A 15,022-nucleotide genomic window follows, 5' to 3' on the forward strand; every position below is an offset into this window, starting at 1 on the left:
ACCAAGAAGGCCGTTTGCCGGCCATTTTGTTCACCTTACACACTAATATGGACTAAGATACTTATTCATGCTTGGAATTTGAGACAACGGTCTAACTCAAGTGTTTCTCACGAACATTAGTCTCAGGAAATAGCTGTTTTACCAAGGAGCAAAGTCTGTGCTGTATTAATCCATGATGACCGTCCGTTGATAGATAAGAGATGTACCGACAACTACATTTAAGTTATTGTATTGTTTTGTCACATAAGTTGCGTATAAGTCCCTTCCTCGATACACCAGGTTTTACGATTACTTTCGCTTTCTGAACCCTATGGAACAGGTCATGGCAAAATTCGAAGGCATGAACGAAGTGATTTGATAGGTTCCAGAAAAAACCTCTTGAAATATCATAATAAAGCATAATTGCCAAAATCCAAGATAGCTGTTGTTAATATTTTATTTCCATTCAAACCCAAAATGGGCAATACACAACATGGGACCAATAAGAACCTTAATAAAATATTTGGAAATGTTAACCAGGAAGTCTTAAACATAAAATAAATCATAAAACAATTCATTATTGCTGGCAAAGTCCAAGATGGCAGATTGTTTTGGTATGACATCGGCCGTCTGTCCGTCCGTCCGTCTTGTAATATGTTTTGTAGGAGATCCTCTGAAATTCCTCTCCGATCTCTGAGAAATAAGGAAAACCGCAGTAGTCGTAAGACGAAATTGTGCATTCTATATTGTCCTTTGGTAATACATTTTAAGCTTATTCGCAGACATTTCCTCTATATTTCTTCTACAATCAGGTTCATAGCAATCGATCAAACTTGCTATTCAATTTTCCTTACGTGCGTTTTATCCAACTGAGATTAAATGTTACTTTACTCCTTAACTCCTATGGCGTGGATGTGGATCGTGTGGGGTTAGCTCCGAAAATGTGTGTCTGTACTTTGGCTGCTTCTCCCTCTACCATGGGGTGTTGGAATGGTTGAAAAAACTTTAATATCGTAAAGATAGTGTTAAACAATGAACTTGATCATCTCGTCAAATCTTTATGACCGGTAGGGGTTGATAGCTCATTGTCCTCCCCACCTCTTCATTGCATGTGTTCACTGCATGTGTGTTCATTGCATATCAGGTGAACTCATCACATTCAGTGTATTCGACAAATGTGTATGGTTCACCTACTCTTTTTCACGATCGTATCATTAGGTGTTAATTTAGAATGGTGATTTCTTTAAGTTATAATTTATGCAATTATTTGTAATGATATCCTGAGGGGTTCTAGAGTCGATTTTCCGGTGTTGAAAATCAAGTGTCCACGAGGCCTCTCTGAGAGGTCAAGGTGCAAAGTCCAAGTAAAGGGACACGATTTTCACCTGTCCATATCATAAAAAGTTGACTCATCTTATACAATTTGTCAATACAGATAACTTATAAAAATTAATTGAAGCTTTAAGTAGATGAAGTGTTTACCGGATTTGACAGGATCGGACTCCTACCTAAAACGAATCATTCCTGATCCGGACACGCCACCTGGCGGGACCAACTGTTTTGGTGACCCCAAGTAGCTTTATTGATTGGCCTCAATGAGGAACTATAACTGTACGAAGACATTATCGCGGACACACGTTTAAGTGAAAGTAATAAATCATATTTAACAACCACATATACTGACATGTGATTTGTGATTAAGACCGAGGACACCTGGCTCGTGTTCGATGTCAACTGTTGACAGCTTCTGTTTTACGCATGGAAATTATCTATGAAATTTTTATAGCCCTAATCCGTATTTATCATTCTTTTTGGTTTGATATTTGTATCTATTATATAATTACTTGTAAGTCTGAAATTATACAAAAGACACACAAAAGGATAGCTCCTATTGACGCAAATTGAGAATCAAACACAAAAGAACTAAAAAATTGAATTAAAATATTAAAACCTCTGAGGAGGATGAGAAAAGTCCAGTGATGAAAAAGAAATGTTAAAATACAGATGGGGAGGTGTGTCAGCCATATGATTCAGTAACTTTCGAATTTCCATTTATCTGATAATTTCAGCAGAACGCCATGTATATGTGTATGAATCAAAGTATGGCATGTAGGTTACGTCATACCTCGGGAATAAAAGTCCATCAGCATTATCTACCACCTGCAATTTTAAAGATTGATAATAGATGTACAATCAAGTTGCAGATCGGTTTTTATTACATCGATATAAGCCTGTAGTTCCTCATTTTAGAGGGACGTAGAAAGGAGTGGATCTAATTTTTATACTGTTCTACGTCCTAAACCATCATCTTTTTTTAATCTAATGTAATTGGTCTTAACTTAATCATTTATAGATATCAATGACGGTCTTATATATTCTTCTATTTATGGAAGAACGCGGTCAGAATCAAATATAGGTATTCATGAAATGTTGCGAGTTAATTCATTTAGCTGATGAGATAAGATTCCGCTTTATAATTGGAATTCTCCAAGACCAGAGAATTTCAGGAAAGATACGACTGGGCATGTTAAAACAGAAGGACCAGAATACGATCCACTACATAATATTGCTCTCCAAACAGAAAAAAAATTACGGAACATATGAATGAGCATATCAAACAAGCTGAATACGATTCAAAAGAATATAAATGGTATTCAAACTAGAATTTACAAATGACTGCTCGCATTCTCGTTAGTATGAATTTGATATTTCTTGTATGTCCTCTAGATTGACAAAATTGACAGTTGTCATAAAGCAAGAGACGCTTATCCTTCCGGAGCACATGACCCTTTTTTTAAAATATATCTTTTCAGAGCTGTCCAAGACTAATGAACGTGATTAATGTTTCTTATACCCTTGTGTCACTGATTCTGCGTGAATATTTATTTGCTTTTATGACGATGAAGTCAAAATTATCAGCCAACAAAAGTGAAAAGTGTTATTGTTTATTCTTACAGGTAATGAAAAAAATGAATAAATCACTTTGTATATGTAAGTGCCACAGGGCTATCTGTCGCCAAATTGAAAATATTTTGCCGTAATCAATTGTGATTCAATAGCACGACATCCAGTATCTCTCAGTATTCAGTATCAGTCTATTTATACAATGTTTTATGCATCAAATGATTTATAGATAATGGAATATCGTACACGTATTTGTTAGGGTTAATGACAAATAAATGTACATTAGCTATCAAAATAGCTTCCCGGCGATAAGATAATAAAGGTCTTCGATTGCAATAATGTCAGCATACGGAATGAAGATGCATTACTGAGTGATGAAATATCTATAATTTTAATTGAGGAAAAAAGTTATTATAATGATATATTGTAATTTACTCGTAAATCATGAGCTGTGTCCCTTGAGGAAGAGGTTAGGGTTCGTTAGTATTCCAGATTTCATGACAATGCAGATAAATTGTGTTGCATTCTATGAATAATGCCAGGTGAACGCACTTAGATACACGTATATACAAGTAGTTCGGACTTCGATAAATCATTAAACAACGATGTCAAGAAAAAATGTCCTGTGGTATACAGGTACCAAATAAATGGGCTACTTTGCTTTATTCTTCTTTTTTACAAACTTGTGTGTTTTTTAGGGTTTTTTTTTTGCATTGTGAAAAAGAATATTTGTTTTGTGAGAAATGTGAGTTTTAAATATAAATATTAGAATGCTTTGATTACAAGTACAATTTTTAAGTTTCCCTAAATTCTTGTCTCAGTATCACTGACGAGCCTTGAATCAGCTTTATGATATTGTTTATTACAGTATTTGGCTCTAGTAAAGGCTATTCCTGAAGTGTCTTTTGTCTGTCTTTGTCCTTTGTTCCTTAGTCTATTGAATTTGCATTTTACATCTCGTTTTTGTATCTGTTTAGTATCTTTTTTTGTTTGCGCATTAATATTGCACGATTATATTAGTTCATTTATTGCAATAACGAAGATCTCTCCCTGCACGATCTAAAAGAAATCCACTTATTTTGTCTTCAATGTGCATTTATAATATATTTAATATGTTTACTATTTTTGCAATAACCTGAGAATATTTTCTTGCTTCTGAAGCTGCCTCGATGAAACAGGATGATACAAGTGCAAAGTATCCTTGAAAGGTTTGATCAGATCGTGCAAAATATACACAAGTGAACAGAATCTTCATATTTGAATAAAGTAATACATGCAGTATCTATCGTATATATTAAATACGCTTTGTAGTGAATTTGTTTCGTTTTTCTAGGACTCTCCAGTGATGCTACGGACCAAGCGTACGGATTCTAAAATCAATTAAATCGACGCGGACAAATGTACGATTTTAGTAATGAAGTTAACAGCCTTTAATAACTGAAATCATCAGAAAAAATAATGGAATATTTCTAGTGAAATGGTAAATTATACTATTAATAATATGTCTAGATAACATCTTTTTTCTTTCGTAGTTAATTATTTCCTGGATCCATTAGATAGTGTATAATTTTACGTACCATTTAACCTTGTCATAAAACAGAATAAATCTTATTACAAAAGTGAAAAGCAAAAACAAAATTACTGATGACAGGTCCTAAATTACTTCAACAAGTACTGCCTGGAAGCTTTTCTGTGTTGAGTAGATGTAATCGAACCTATTATACCGAAGATTAGCATGACCAATCTAAATTTAATTGTTTACCTAATATTGACAGGGCACTGAAAGTGATCGTGGCTGTGAACATTAACAGAGAACAACACGGCACATCTGTACTTTTATCTCTCAATCAGTTATGCTAATGTCACTCTTTGTTTGTCAATTGTAAATATAAATGCACTTTATAAATGAAAATCATCCGATAGACTTTTTACAGTGACAGTATTCATGCAATAACAGGCGCGACATCAAAAATTGATAAAAACAATCACGCATGGTTGATTATATTCTAACATTTTTCGCATGACAAAAATGAATTAATAAGTGTGGTTACACAGGAGAAATGTATTTTGATATTTTTATTAAAACTGGTCATAGTTTATTGGAAATTTTATCCACTCAATAGTTCTCATCTTACGACGTGTTTATATTTCGTTCACAATAAAAATTAAAAATTAGTTAAAATCATACCAAAAATAGTTCAGTTTGGTATAGGAGTAGTCAAATTTCACAATCCGTCGCTTTTTTCAGAGATTCTGAGAAATTTCGAGATTTTTCGAAGGATTCATCAGAGTATGATTAAATTAATGGCACGGTATCAGTTCACAGTATATCACCGTATATTGTGAGAAAGGCGTTATGCATCTGTAACTTATAGTTCTGTAATACTATGATAGTCGACAAAGGCGGGGTTTCAAAATGGCCTTAGAAGTAAATACAACACCTTGTATGTGTATGTGTTACTGGTAGCCTCTGTAGTCGTACGTTTAAAAATAGGAATTTGAGTCCAAACATGGATATACGCAAGAATATAGCACCATTTCGTGCAAAAAATGAAAAAAAGAATGTTTTTGGGGAAAATGCTACAATATCATGTCTTCACCATTTTAATAAAACTTATTATGAACATGCTGATAATAACACGCCAATTATCTTATATGCAGAGCAAGAAGTCACAGTTTTGAATACATCGGAACAGGAGATAAAATGTGATGGATTTTGAGAAAGAGCGTTCCCTTTTTGCATTAAGCGAAATTTTCTGAAGGTATCGGAGTTCATTCTTAATTATGTGTTAAACAAATCTTAAACAGTATAGAATAAAGAGCCCAAAAATAGTAATTAGGAGTTTTGTACAAAGTAATTAAAATTAATTGACAATATTGTTCAGTATTTTTTACGGAAAAGCGTGAAAAGGGGAAAATCTGTTTTGGATTGAAGTATTGTAGAGTGAACAGTAATAAAATGTTGGCTACAAAGGGACTGTCATCTACACTAATAACCCCACTAAGTGAAATTTCATCATTCAAAATGGCCGTCATGTTCCCTGATAACAACAAAAATTTAATGTTCTTACAACTGCTGCATTAAAATTCTAACAAGAATGCTAAATGATATATTTATGTTGGTTTACACACCTAATCTGGAATCCAATAAGGTTTTTTCGTCCTAGAATCTGATTAGCTATGTCAGTGTTGGTCTACATCGTACAGTAATGTAGTTCTAATTTTCCAAGTCGACCATACCTAATGCCTTGAAGATCACTGTTGGTAGTGAAATCTACATTACCTTTGGTTGGTCTTAAATCTTTTGACATTGAATGCAAAGGCTTACTGGTTTCCAAATGCATGTATTATCCTAAATAGTACAGTATACTGGCTACGTGAGCACAGGATGTAGTTCGAAGGATCTAGATTGTTTGACAAATAGTGATTTGGCCCTTCTGGTAAGATCTGGCTCATTTTTCGCACGCTGAGCTAAATTGTTGTGAATATTAGGGTACTCTTTCATTTTGGCAGCCAGCGCCTTTTCCTTTACGTCTCCATCTTGTGTTCTAACATACCGGAATATGAGTCCTCGAATTCCATTGAGACAGGGTGTTTCTATACTAACGAGTAACACAATGACATCAATGAAATAGTTAGATGCAAGTTGTGTTTTGAAAAAAAAACAGTCATTTCTTGAAGCGTCCGTGATATGACTCCACTACCTATCTGGATTTAGTTATGGATTTATCAAGGCCCAGGTTTTAGATAAATTTCCAAATTTGGCAAAACATCCCAAAACCTTCGATCAACAACGACGTTGTCATCTCTCACCCGCCAGGAGAAACTATCCATGATGGCTTTTGCACTCTTCGCATCATTATCGCTTCCAGGAAATGATCCTGCTGTGTCCAGACTGTAACCATCATGCAGGGCTATGCTCATGAACTTCAAACAATTCCGCTTTTTTTGACCACAGTAAGTGATGCTTTGGAGCTTGGGATCTTAGGGACTCTTAGAAAAGACACATGTACCGTCAAGTATGATAGTCGCCCGCTGGCCAGGAAATGCTCCTGAGTGTTACACTCCAGAATATTTTCTCTTGTAAGATGTTCATGTCAAAGGAACAAAGGAACAATGGTTAATTCTAATGCTTTTACTATGGAATGAAACGTTTTCAATATGCTGGAAAATAACATGTTGAAAAGAATTGAACATTGCTTCCATTACATGTCCGTCTTCATTTTTACCCAGAACAATAGTAGTGCATCCTCATGGTTTGGAGTGTAAACACCAGTGACAGTAGAGGATGAACAATAAAAAAGAATTTTTAGAAACTGTGTTGTTGTCCAACCAGTCTAGGGTTTACAATCTGCCCATCCAGAGAGGAGAAACGTAGAGTAAATGAAGACTCCAGCTTTGATAGTATATGTGATATCTACAAAAGATCATTGATGATTTCCTTTGAACTGGAAAGTAGCTGGGAAGTCAACATTTCTCTTTCATCAGTAAGGATTTCAACGTTAGGGTAAATATCTTTCCCTATGAGGGGATGTGACAAATACGTGCTGACCAAGGACACCGCAGCTTGAAACATGAGTTGGTGTTTTGCGAGCTTGGGCAACATGGTCGAGTTTTGAAACTCTTCATACACAGTGTGCATTTCGCGTGGGAAGACTTGCCATAAAATAGATCCTCTTTGGATAATAGTTGGATGTTTCGCCACGTTTCATTTTCATCACCAACGTTTTGACCTTCAGACTTTGGCTTTCTTTTCTGATAACTTTCTGAAAACACTTAGCACACATACCAATCTCTTGATCATCAGTAAAGTTATTGATATCTGCTTTTAAAACACCAAGCAACCAATTGTGCTGGGGACGTCTTATATTTCTAGCAGATTTCTTGGTTTTATTGTCTCTCCTAAAGACAACTTTACAATCCGCACCTACACATCTACCTTTCACGATATTGTATTCGATAAGCCTCCGTCTTACAAGATAATAGAAAGTAATGTTAAAAGAGCAATTGATTATATATAGGTATACTGGGTGGGTATATTATGCATTGTTGGAAGATTTGTATTGTAACTATCTGTCATTAAATATAATGTATTAGCGTCCTAATTATGATTGACAGATATATTAATTCAAGGACATGTCGGCATTACTTGTATGCGTGCTAAGGATTGTTATATATTAGGAAATGCGCATATGTTCATGAATGTTTGGGATTTATGTAACCGGGTGGTCTCCTATGTCCATTATCGTCCAACAAGTCATTATAGTGATACACATCAGAGTCAAAAAGTCAACATTTTGCATAAATGGTGAAATTTCGATCTTTGGACAGGGTTAGGATAAGAGATAAATTATCTATAAGCTAAATAATTTTGAATGGACTGAATATGAAAGACATTCAAAATGTCATTTGTTCACAAATATTGATTTTTTTTCTCACAAAATGCTTAAAAATCAATAATATTGGCGGCATATTTACTGTTATAGTATTTTGGTATTTAGGTTACAGTTCGAACTTTCCTATTTCGCTAAATAATTGGTTATTTTTCTCCTGTTTGGTGGAAATCGGCGTTTATAGTTTAGTAATTTAGTTACGTAATTAGGTAATCAGGCAAGTGCGTCATCGATTAATTGGAATTTAATGTAAAGCCAAGGGAACTAACTTTGATGGCACAAATCAGTGTATCGGTGAGTGGTCTCGAAGGGTAAAAAAAACTTCAAGGCGACCTTTATGGAAAATATTGCTGGAAAGCCCATTTAAAAGCTGACATGCGTTTGCGTGGTACGTGAACATGCTGCGATGGATTCAGAGAGTATAAAATCAGTTAAAAGCATCATTATAAAAAAAACAATTATAGCATCAGATGAAATCCAAAATAGAAATGATAGAACTAGGGCAAAATATGAACAAACGGAAGATTGAGTGTCTTCTGATTCATCGACGAATCCCCTTTAAGTCTTTGTCAATCCAGGTAAATGATGTCATGTGCTCAAATGAATGAGCTTTCTGGTTAACAATACACGTATCTCCATTCAGCTTGATAGCAAGATCATTATAAACACTATTAATATGAGGTCTAATTGTGCTACTGATGAATGAGATTTCTGGTTAACAATACACATATCTTCATTCAGCTTGATAGCAAGATCATCATAAACACTATCAACATGAGGTCTAATTGTGCTGCTCTCTTGGCTGACGTTCAGGCATGACAGAAATGTAACTCATTAAATGTCACAAAGGTGGGGATATCTTGTCTTTAAATCACATGAAAGTTAATTAGCATATCTATCCGATATACTTCCAAAATGTTTGATATCTTTTCCTGCCGCTTACCTCGACCTTTATTTATTTTGTCAACAATATTGGCACAATTCCATACTGCTGTATGAAGACTTGATATCCCCATAGTGATAATCTATGACCTTTCCCAGTATACGATTTCCAGGATACCGGATGTGAAAATAGTCACACATATTGCTACAGATTTGATTTCCTTTTCCAAGATTATTCTAATGAGTTGTTACTCTGATGCTATGATTTCATATTGTTAACATATTTTTATTTGTAGCTTATACGTAGGTGCTTTTTAGATTGGCTTCTTCATACTGGGACAGATACTTAAATATGACAATTACTACTTTAATTAGATATGAAAGAAAACGTTCACAGGATTGAATCCTAATAAGACTGAAGAGTCTTGATAATACCGGTGTTATTTTTATTTTATGTTTTGATGGCCTGGTTGGTTGTGTTAGTATTATTTAATATCTTTTTGTGTATTGACAATTTTTGATTGGCATGTGTTTGTTGAATCACGTGAAAGTAATTCATTATTTCCCTGTGCTTTGCTATCGTGCAAAATGAATGTTTACTAAATCAACAGAATTCCATCGATGTCCATCAGCAAATAACTGATATCGTCTATTAATTATATTGTAAGTTTAATTGAAGTACATATTAAGGAACATTGACTCTGTAACAGCCCAGCTTTGATTTATACTTAAAACTTAAAGACGTTAATGTACTGTAAACATGAAAAGACATCGATATCTGAACATGGGATCAAAACATAATTTTGAATTGGATGTAGGAATGGTTTTATTGAAAACGGATAAAATTTGCCTATGCATCAAAAGAAGTCCACTTTATATTCATTTTCATTAAAGGATGACTTTCCTTTGGACGAAAGAGTGAATATATTGTTGTACTTAAAGCCCGGCTTTGTACAGAACATTATCTTGCTTAACACATTTGGTTTATGTATAGAATATTTTTTATTGTATATTAATGTATTTAATACTACATTTAATCTGAGTGTAACTCTCTAGTTAATGAGAGGATACTTCAAGTATACAATCATGCTTCTTTTTATACCAAATGATTACATTTATCAAAATTTTGTTGACGGCGGTGAGTATATTCTAATTCAAAACAAAAAAGTGTTTCGTTAGTAAATAATAATAATAAGTGATTCCCGTGGCTAGGATAAGTATTAATGTGTTATTTCCTGACCCAACAGTAGTTGCTTTACTGAATATGTATAGAAATATGCAGCAAAATTATTGGTCATCACTGAAAATCTCAACGGCTGTCGTTTCGTTTTTGTTTAAATGCATTGTGAATTATAAAATCTATTTTCGAGTACCCATAAGCGATGCCATATGTTCCTGTAGAATAAAAAATAATCCTTGAGCGTGAATAATAACACGTGCACGAAAAGAGCTAAAATCCAAAGAGGCACTGAAAAGGGACCAGATATGTCCCGTATCTCTTCACCGCTCTATAGTACTATTTATCAGCAAACATTCCAGTTAATATCTTATCTTGACTACGAATGCCATTTGTCGTTGTTGAATGTCATTTACCTCAAATTCAGTAACGATCTATCAGTATTCTGTCTATGTGGTAGATTTGTGGTACGTATAAACCTTTTTATCACAAAGTAATGAAGTGGGTGGCAGTGTGTGTTATTATTGTAAATAGAATAGTAATGTTAGTACATCGGTGGTTTTTATTAGCCTTTTGAGAGCATATAGAATAATATTGGGCTTATATCAAAGATTTTTATTTTCTTTATCATAGCATATAGAATAGTACTCTCCGTATGCTTAAGTGTCACCTGTTTTTCTTTAGTACAACCGTTTGTATTGAAAGGTACTAATCACTTGTGTGGCTTTCGTACAACCCTCTGTATTGAAAGGTGCTATGACTCGTGTGACTGTTGTACATCACTCTGTGTTGAAAGGTGCTATCACTTGTGTGACTTTCGTACATCCCTCTGTGTTGAAAGGGGCTATCACTTGTGTGGCTGTCGTACATCCCTCTGTATTGAAAGGTGCTATCACTTGTGTGACTTTCGTACAACCCTCTGTATTGAAAGGTGCTATGACTCGTGTGACTGTCGTACATCCCGCTGTGTTGAAAGGTGCTATCACTTGTGTGGCTGTCGTACATCCCTCTGTGTTGAAAGGTACTATTCACTTGTGTGACTGTCGTACATCCCTCTGTGTTGAAAGGTGCTATTAGTTGTGTGGCTGTCGTACATCCCTCTGTATTGAAAGGTGCTATCACTTGTGTGACTTTCGTACAACCCTCTGTATTGAAAGGTGCTATGACTCGTGTGACTGTCGTACATCCCTCTGTGTTGAAAGGTACTATTCACTTGAGTGACTGTCGTACATCCCTCTGTGTTGAAAGGTGCTATCCCTCTGTGTTGAAAGGTGCTATCACTTGTGTGGCTGTCGTACATCCCTCTGTGTTGAATGGTACTATTCACTTGTGTGACTGTCGTACATCCCTCTGTGTTGAAAGGTGTTATTAGTTGTGTGGCTGTCGTACATTCCTCTGTATTGAAAGGTGCTATCACTTGTGTGACTTTCGTACAACCCTCTGTATTGAAAGGTGCTATGACTCGTGTGACTGTCGTACATCCCTCTGTGTTGAAAGGTGCTATTACTTGTGTGACTTTCGTACAACCCTCTGTATTGAAAGGTGCTATGACTCGTGTGATTGTCGTACATCCCTCTGTGTTGAAAGGTGCTATCACTTGTGTGACTGTCGTACATCCCTTTGTGTTGAAAGGTGCTATCACTTGTGTGGCTGTCGTACATCCCTCTGTGTTGAAAGGCGCTATTCACTAGTGTGACTTTGTACAGCCTGATTTAAGAGGAAGTTCTACCTTTCTTCAATCTATCAATTGATGTTATGCAAGTATATATATATATAATTCCATAATTTTAAAGAAAATCGCGAAAATTATTACCCTTGAAAATTATCAGCTATAAAGTAATTGCTTTACTTACAAGTATTTTGCTCCTTTTTCAACAGATGGTGCTTGTAATGCAGTAGCTGAGCGAAGATAAATTCTTTTATCTCTCTCCCTCTAACCCTTTAAGACAGAGATTTGTTTCAGCACGAAATCTTCTACATGAGGACTTCATGTTTACGTTTTTAGACATAAGAGTAAGGTACGGTTATAACAACAGTTCTTTTACAGACGCCAACAACTTCTGTTAGTAAAGAGGACACATGATTGCCTAGAGGATTTCGGAATCACCACTGTTCAAATAACTTTATCTAAACTAATTTTTAATGACTGTCGCTTTGTTGGTTCTTGTCCATCCAACAGTTATAGTCATAAGCGTTGTCACACAAGAGTCATTATCATAATGTGGGCGCGGTATCATAGTCATATTGTGCTGGCATCTGTCTAATTAGCCAGACGTGTCATTATTGATAGGATAGCGATGAGTAGAGGTCTCTTTAAGAATCCAGCAAATTTGGTCAATTGCAAATAAGCAAGAGACACCGAACTAAAACTTGGATCCGAATTGATTCCCATATCATATTGCCAAAGATGATCAGAGAGTGGAATAACACATATATACACTTAATTCTGTAGTTTAAAGATAGTTATTGAGTGACACTAAAATAATACTATGCCATACATCTGTTGAGGATATAATTGTACATGAGGAAGATCCGTGCACATTTATGAAAAACTGTCAAAAAACTCCTCAACTTATGCGAAATAAGTCATTTTTTAAGAGAAATTATCTTTTTTTTTCACTGCATGATGAAAAATAAATGTGAACCATACTAATCTTTTTAGCATACCTAAATATACGAATTTTACAATCAACCTTATTAACACGATGCATGTTGTCACAATTTATGTTCTGCTTGTATGATACGATGTTATTTGATCCGTGTAGAAGACCTCAGAGTGTAGAAAACTATTTGTTACAGATCATGAGAGCTGTCCAACTGACGGTGCTAGTTGCCACTACTTTACTGACCACCGCAAAATGTCATGAATCTATCCGAGTACACACGGGACTGGGTGACATACAAGGGATAGTGCAAACCATCAGGAATGAGACCGTCTATCAGTTTAGGAGTATACCGTACGCCGAACCACCGACCGGTTCTCTGCGGTTTCAGAAGCCAGTCTTACATGGCGGTTGGTCTGGTGTATTAGACTGCACGACATTTGGACCTTCATGTTTGCAACAACATTCCATTTTAGACAAATACCTACCAAACCCAAACCAGTCTGAGGATTGTTTGACACTAGATATATACATCCCTAGAACTCTTTCCCGGAGTACAAACAGGTCGGTGATGGTATTTGTGTTTGGGGGAGGTTTCCTTGTCGGGCAGAGCATGTTGTACGATGGTTCTTATCTAGCACTGGCGGGAGATGTCATTGTTGTTATCATCAACTACAGACTTGGTGTGTTTGGATTTCTTGTTAATCCTGCACAAGGCTTGAATGGAAACTACGGTCTGTGGGACCAGCGTTTAGCACTGCAATGGGTACATGCAAACATAGCTGATTTCGGCGGGAATCCTAATTCGGTCACATTATTTGGCCAATCTGCTGGTGGTTTCAGTGTGTCGCTACAGTCAATTATTCCAAATAATAAAGGATTGTTCCATCGAGTTATTGCGCAAAGTGGGGTTGTTGAAGGACACTTTGCAATATGGCAAAATGCATATACATATGCAAAGGATGTAGGCACCGCTCTGGGTTGTTCGAATACAACGTCATATGCAAAATGTATGCGTGATATACCAGCCGAAAGGTTGCTACAAGCTCAAACTTCTGTAACACAAACACCAAGCGTAGGAAAGACACTTGAGTTCGACTTAAGTATGGGACCGGTTGTAGATGGAGACTTATTTCCCTTGCCGCCATCAGAAATGATAAAAAATCAGACCTCCGGAAGTTACCTTTTCTTCCATTCGCTCGATTTCATAACCGGAAATGTAGACACAGAAGGTTCAATTTTCTTATCATTATTGCCATCAATAGCAAAAGAGGATAATTTCAATTTTTCCGACGGTGTGCCATCTGACGTGTTTTGCCACGAAATTGGGCCAGCTCTACTAAATGCTTTTTTCGAAAATGAAGTTAACAGTACGTCAGCTGAAACCCTTTTATGTTCAGCCTATAGAAGGGCAGACATGTTTAAACAGGTACAACAAACACTGAATGCCTACTCCGACGCCCTGTACTACACTCCGACTATCAAAATTCTCGGAGATCATTCAGAGGGAAACTCTTCATCTAGTACTTATCAATATGTGTTTAGAAGGCCAATACCAGATCCATCACTAACTAAAGGTTATCCCCCTTGGTGGCAGAACGGATCGGCGCATGGGGCCGAACTATATTACCTGTTTCGAATTTACGACTATCAGGATAACCACATCGTTACTGTACCTGAACAAGACGCTGGTTTGCAAACGGCCATCCTCAAGTACTGGACCAACTTCGCCAAAACTGGGTAAGCTAAAATGACTCATCAAGAGATCAATTATCATCCTGTATATTTTCAATGATAGATATTATGGCCAGAAATATTTACTACAATTTGTATTAACATAAAAAATAATGAACTAGCTATATTTCCGGTATTCTTTTTTTTTCCAGAAATCCTAACTCAGACGATCTACCTGAATGGGAGAGTTATGAGGCAGTCAGTCAGAAATATTGTAGTATGGACACCACTATCACACAAGAACAGCACCTGTACGGCTCCAGAGTAGATTTGTGGTTACATAAACTGCCCAAACTATTGCATGAAAATGTTCCTAGCACACTATTTGGCAAATAACGTTTTTAGTCGTC

General features: G+C 35.9%; 1 protein-coding gene across 1 annotated transcript in view; it reads left to right on the forward strand.

Annotated features, from left to right (window-relative positions):
• The first annotated feature begins 13,080 nt into the window (after positions 1-13,080).
• LOC132561276 (carboxylesterase 1C-like) overlaps positions 13,081-15,022 on the forward strand; it is a 34,334-nt gene continuing 32,392 nt past the window's right edge. Inside the window, exons 1-2 of the mRNA XM_060226005.1 lie at positions 13,081-14,678; positions 14,825-14,936. Coding sequence (XP_060081988.1) covers positions 13,081-14,678; positions 14,825-14,936 — 1,710 coding nt within the window. The remainder of the gene's footprint in view (positions 14,679-14,824; positions 14,937-15,022) is intronic.

The sequence above is a fragment of the Ylistrum balloti genome, unplaced genomic scaffold (assembly GCF_031769215.1).
Source record: "Ylistrum balloti isolate Yb309-2 unplaced genomic scaffold, AGI_CSIRO_Ybal_v1 Utg369668, whole genome shotgun sequence".
Lineage (NCBI taxonomy): Eukaryota > Metazoa > Mollusca > Bivalvia > Pectinida > Pectinidae > Ylistrum > Ylistrum balloti.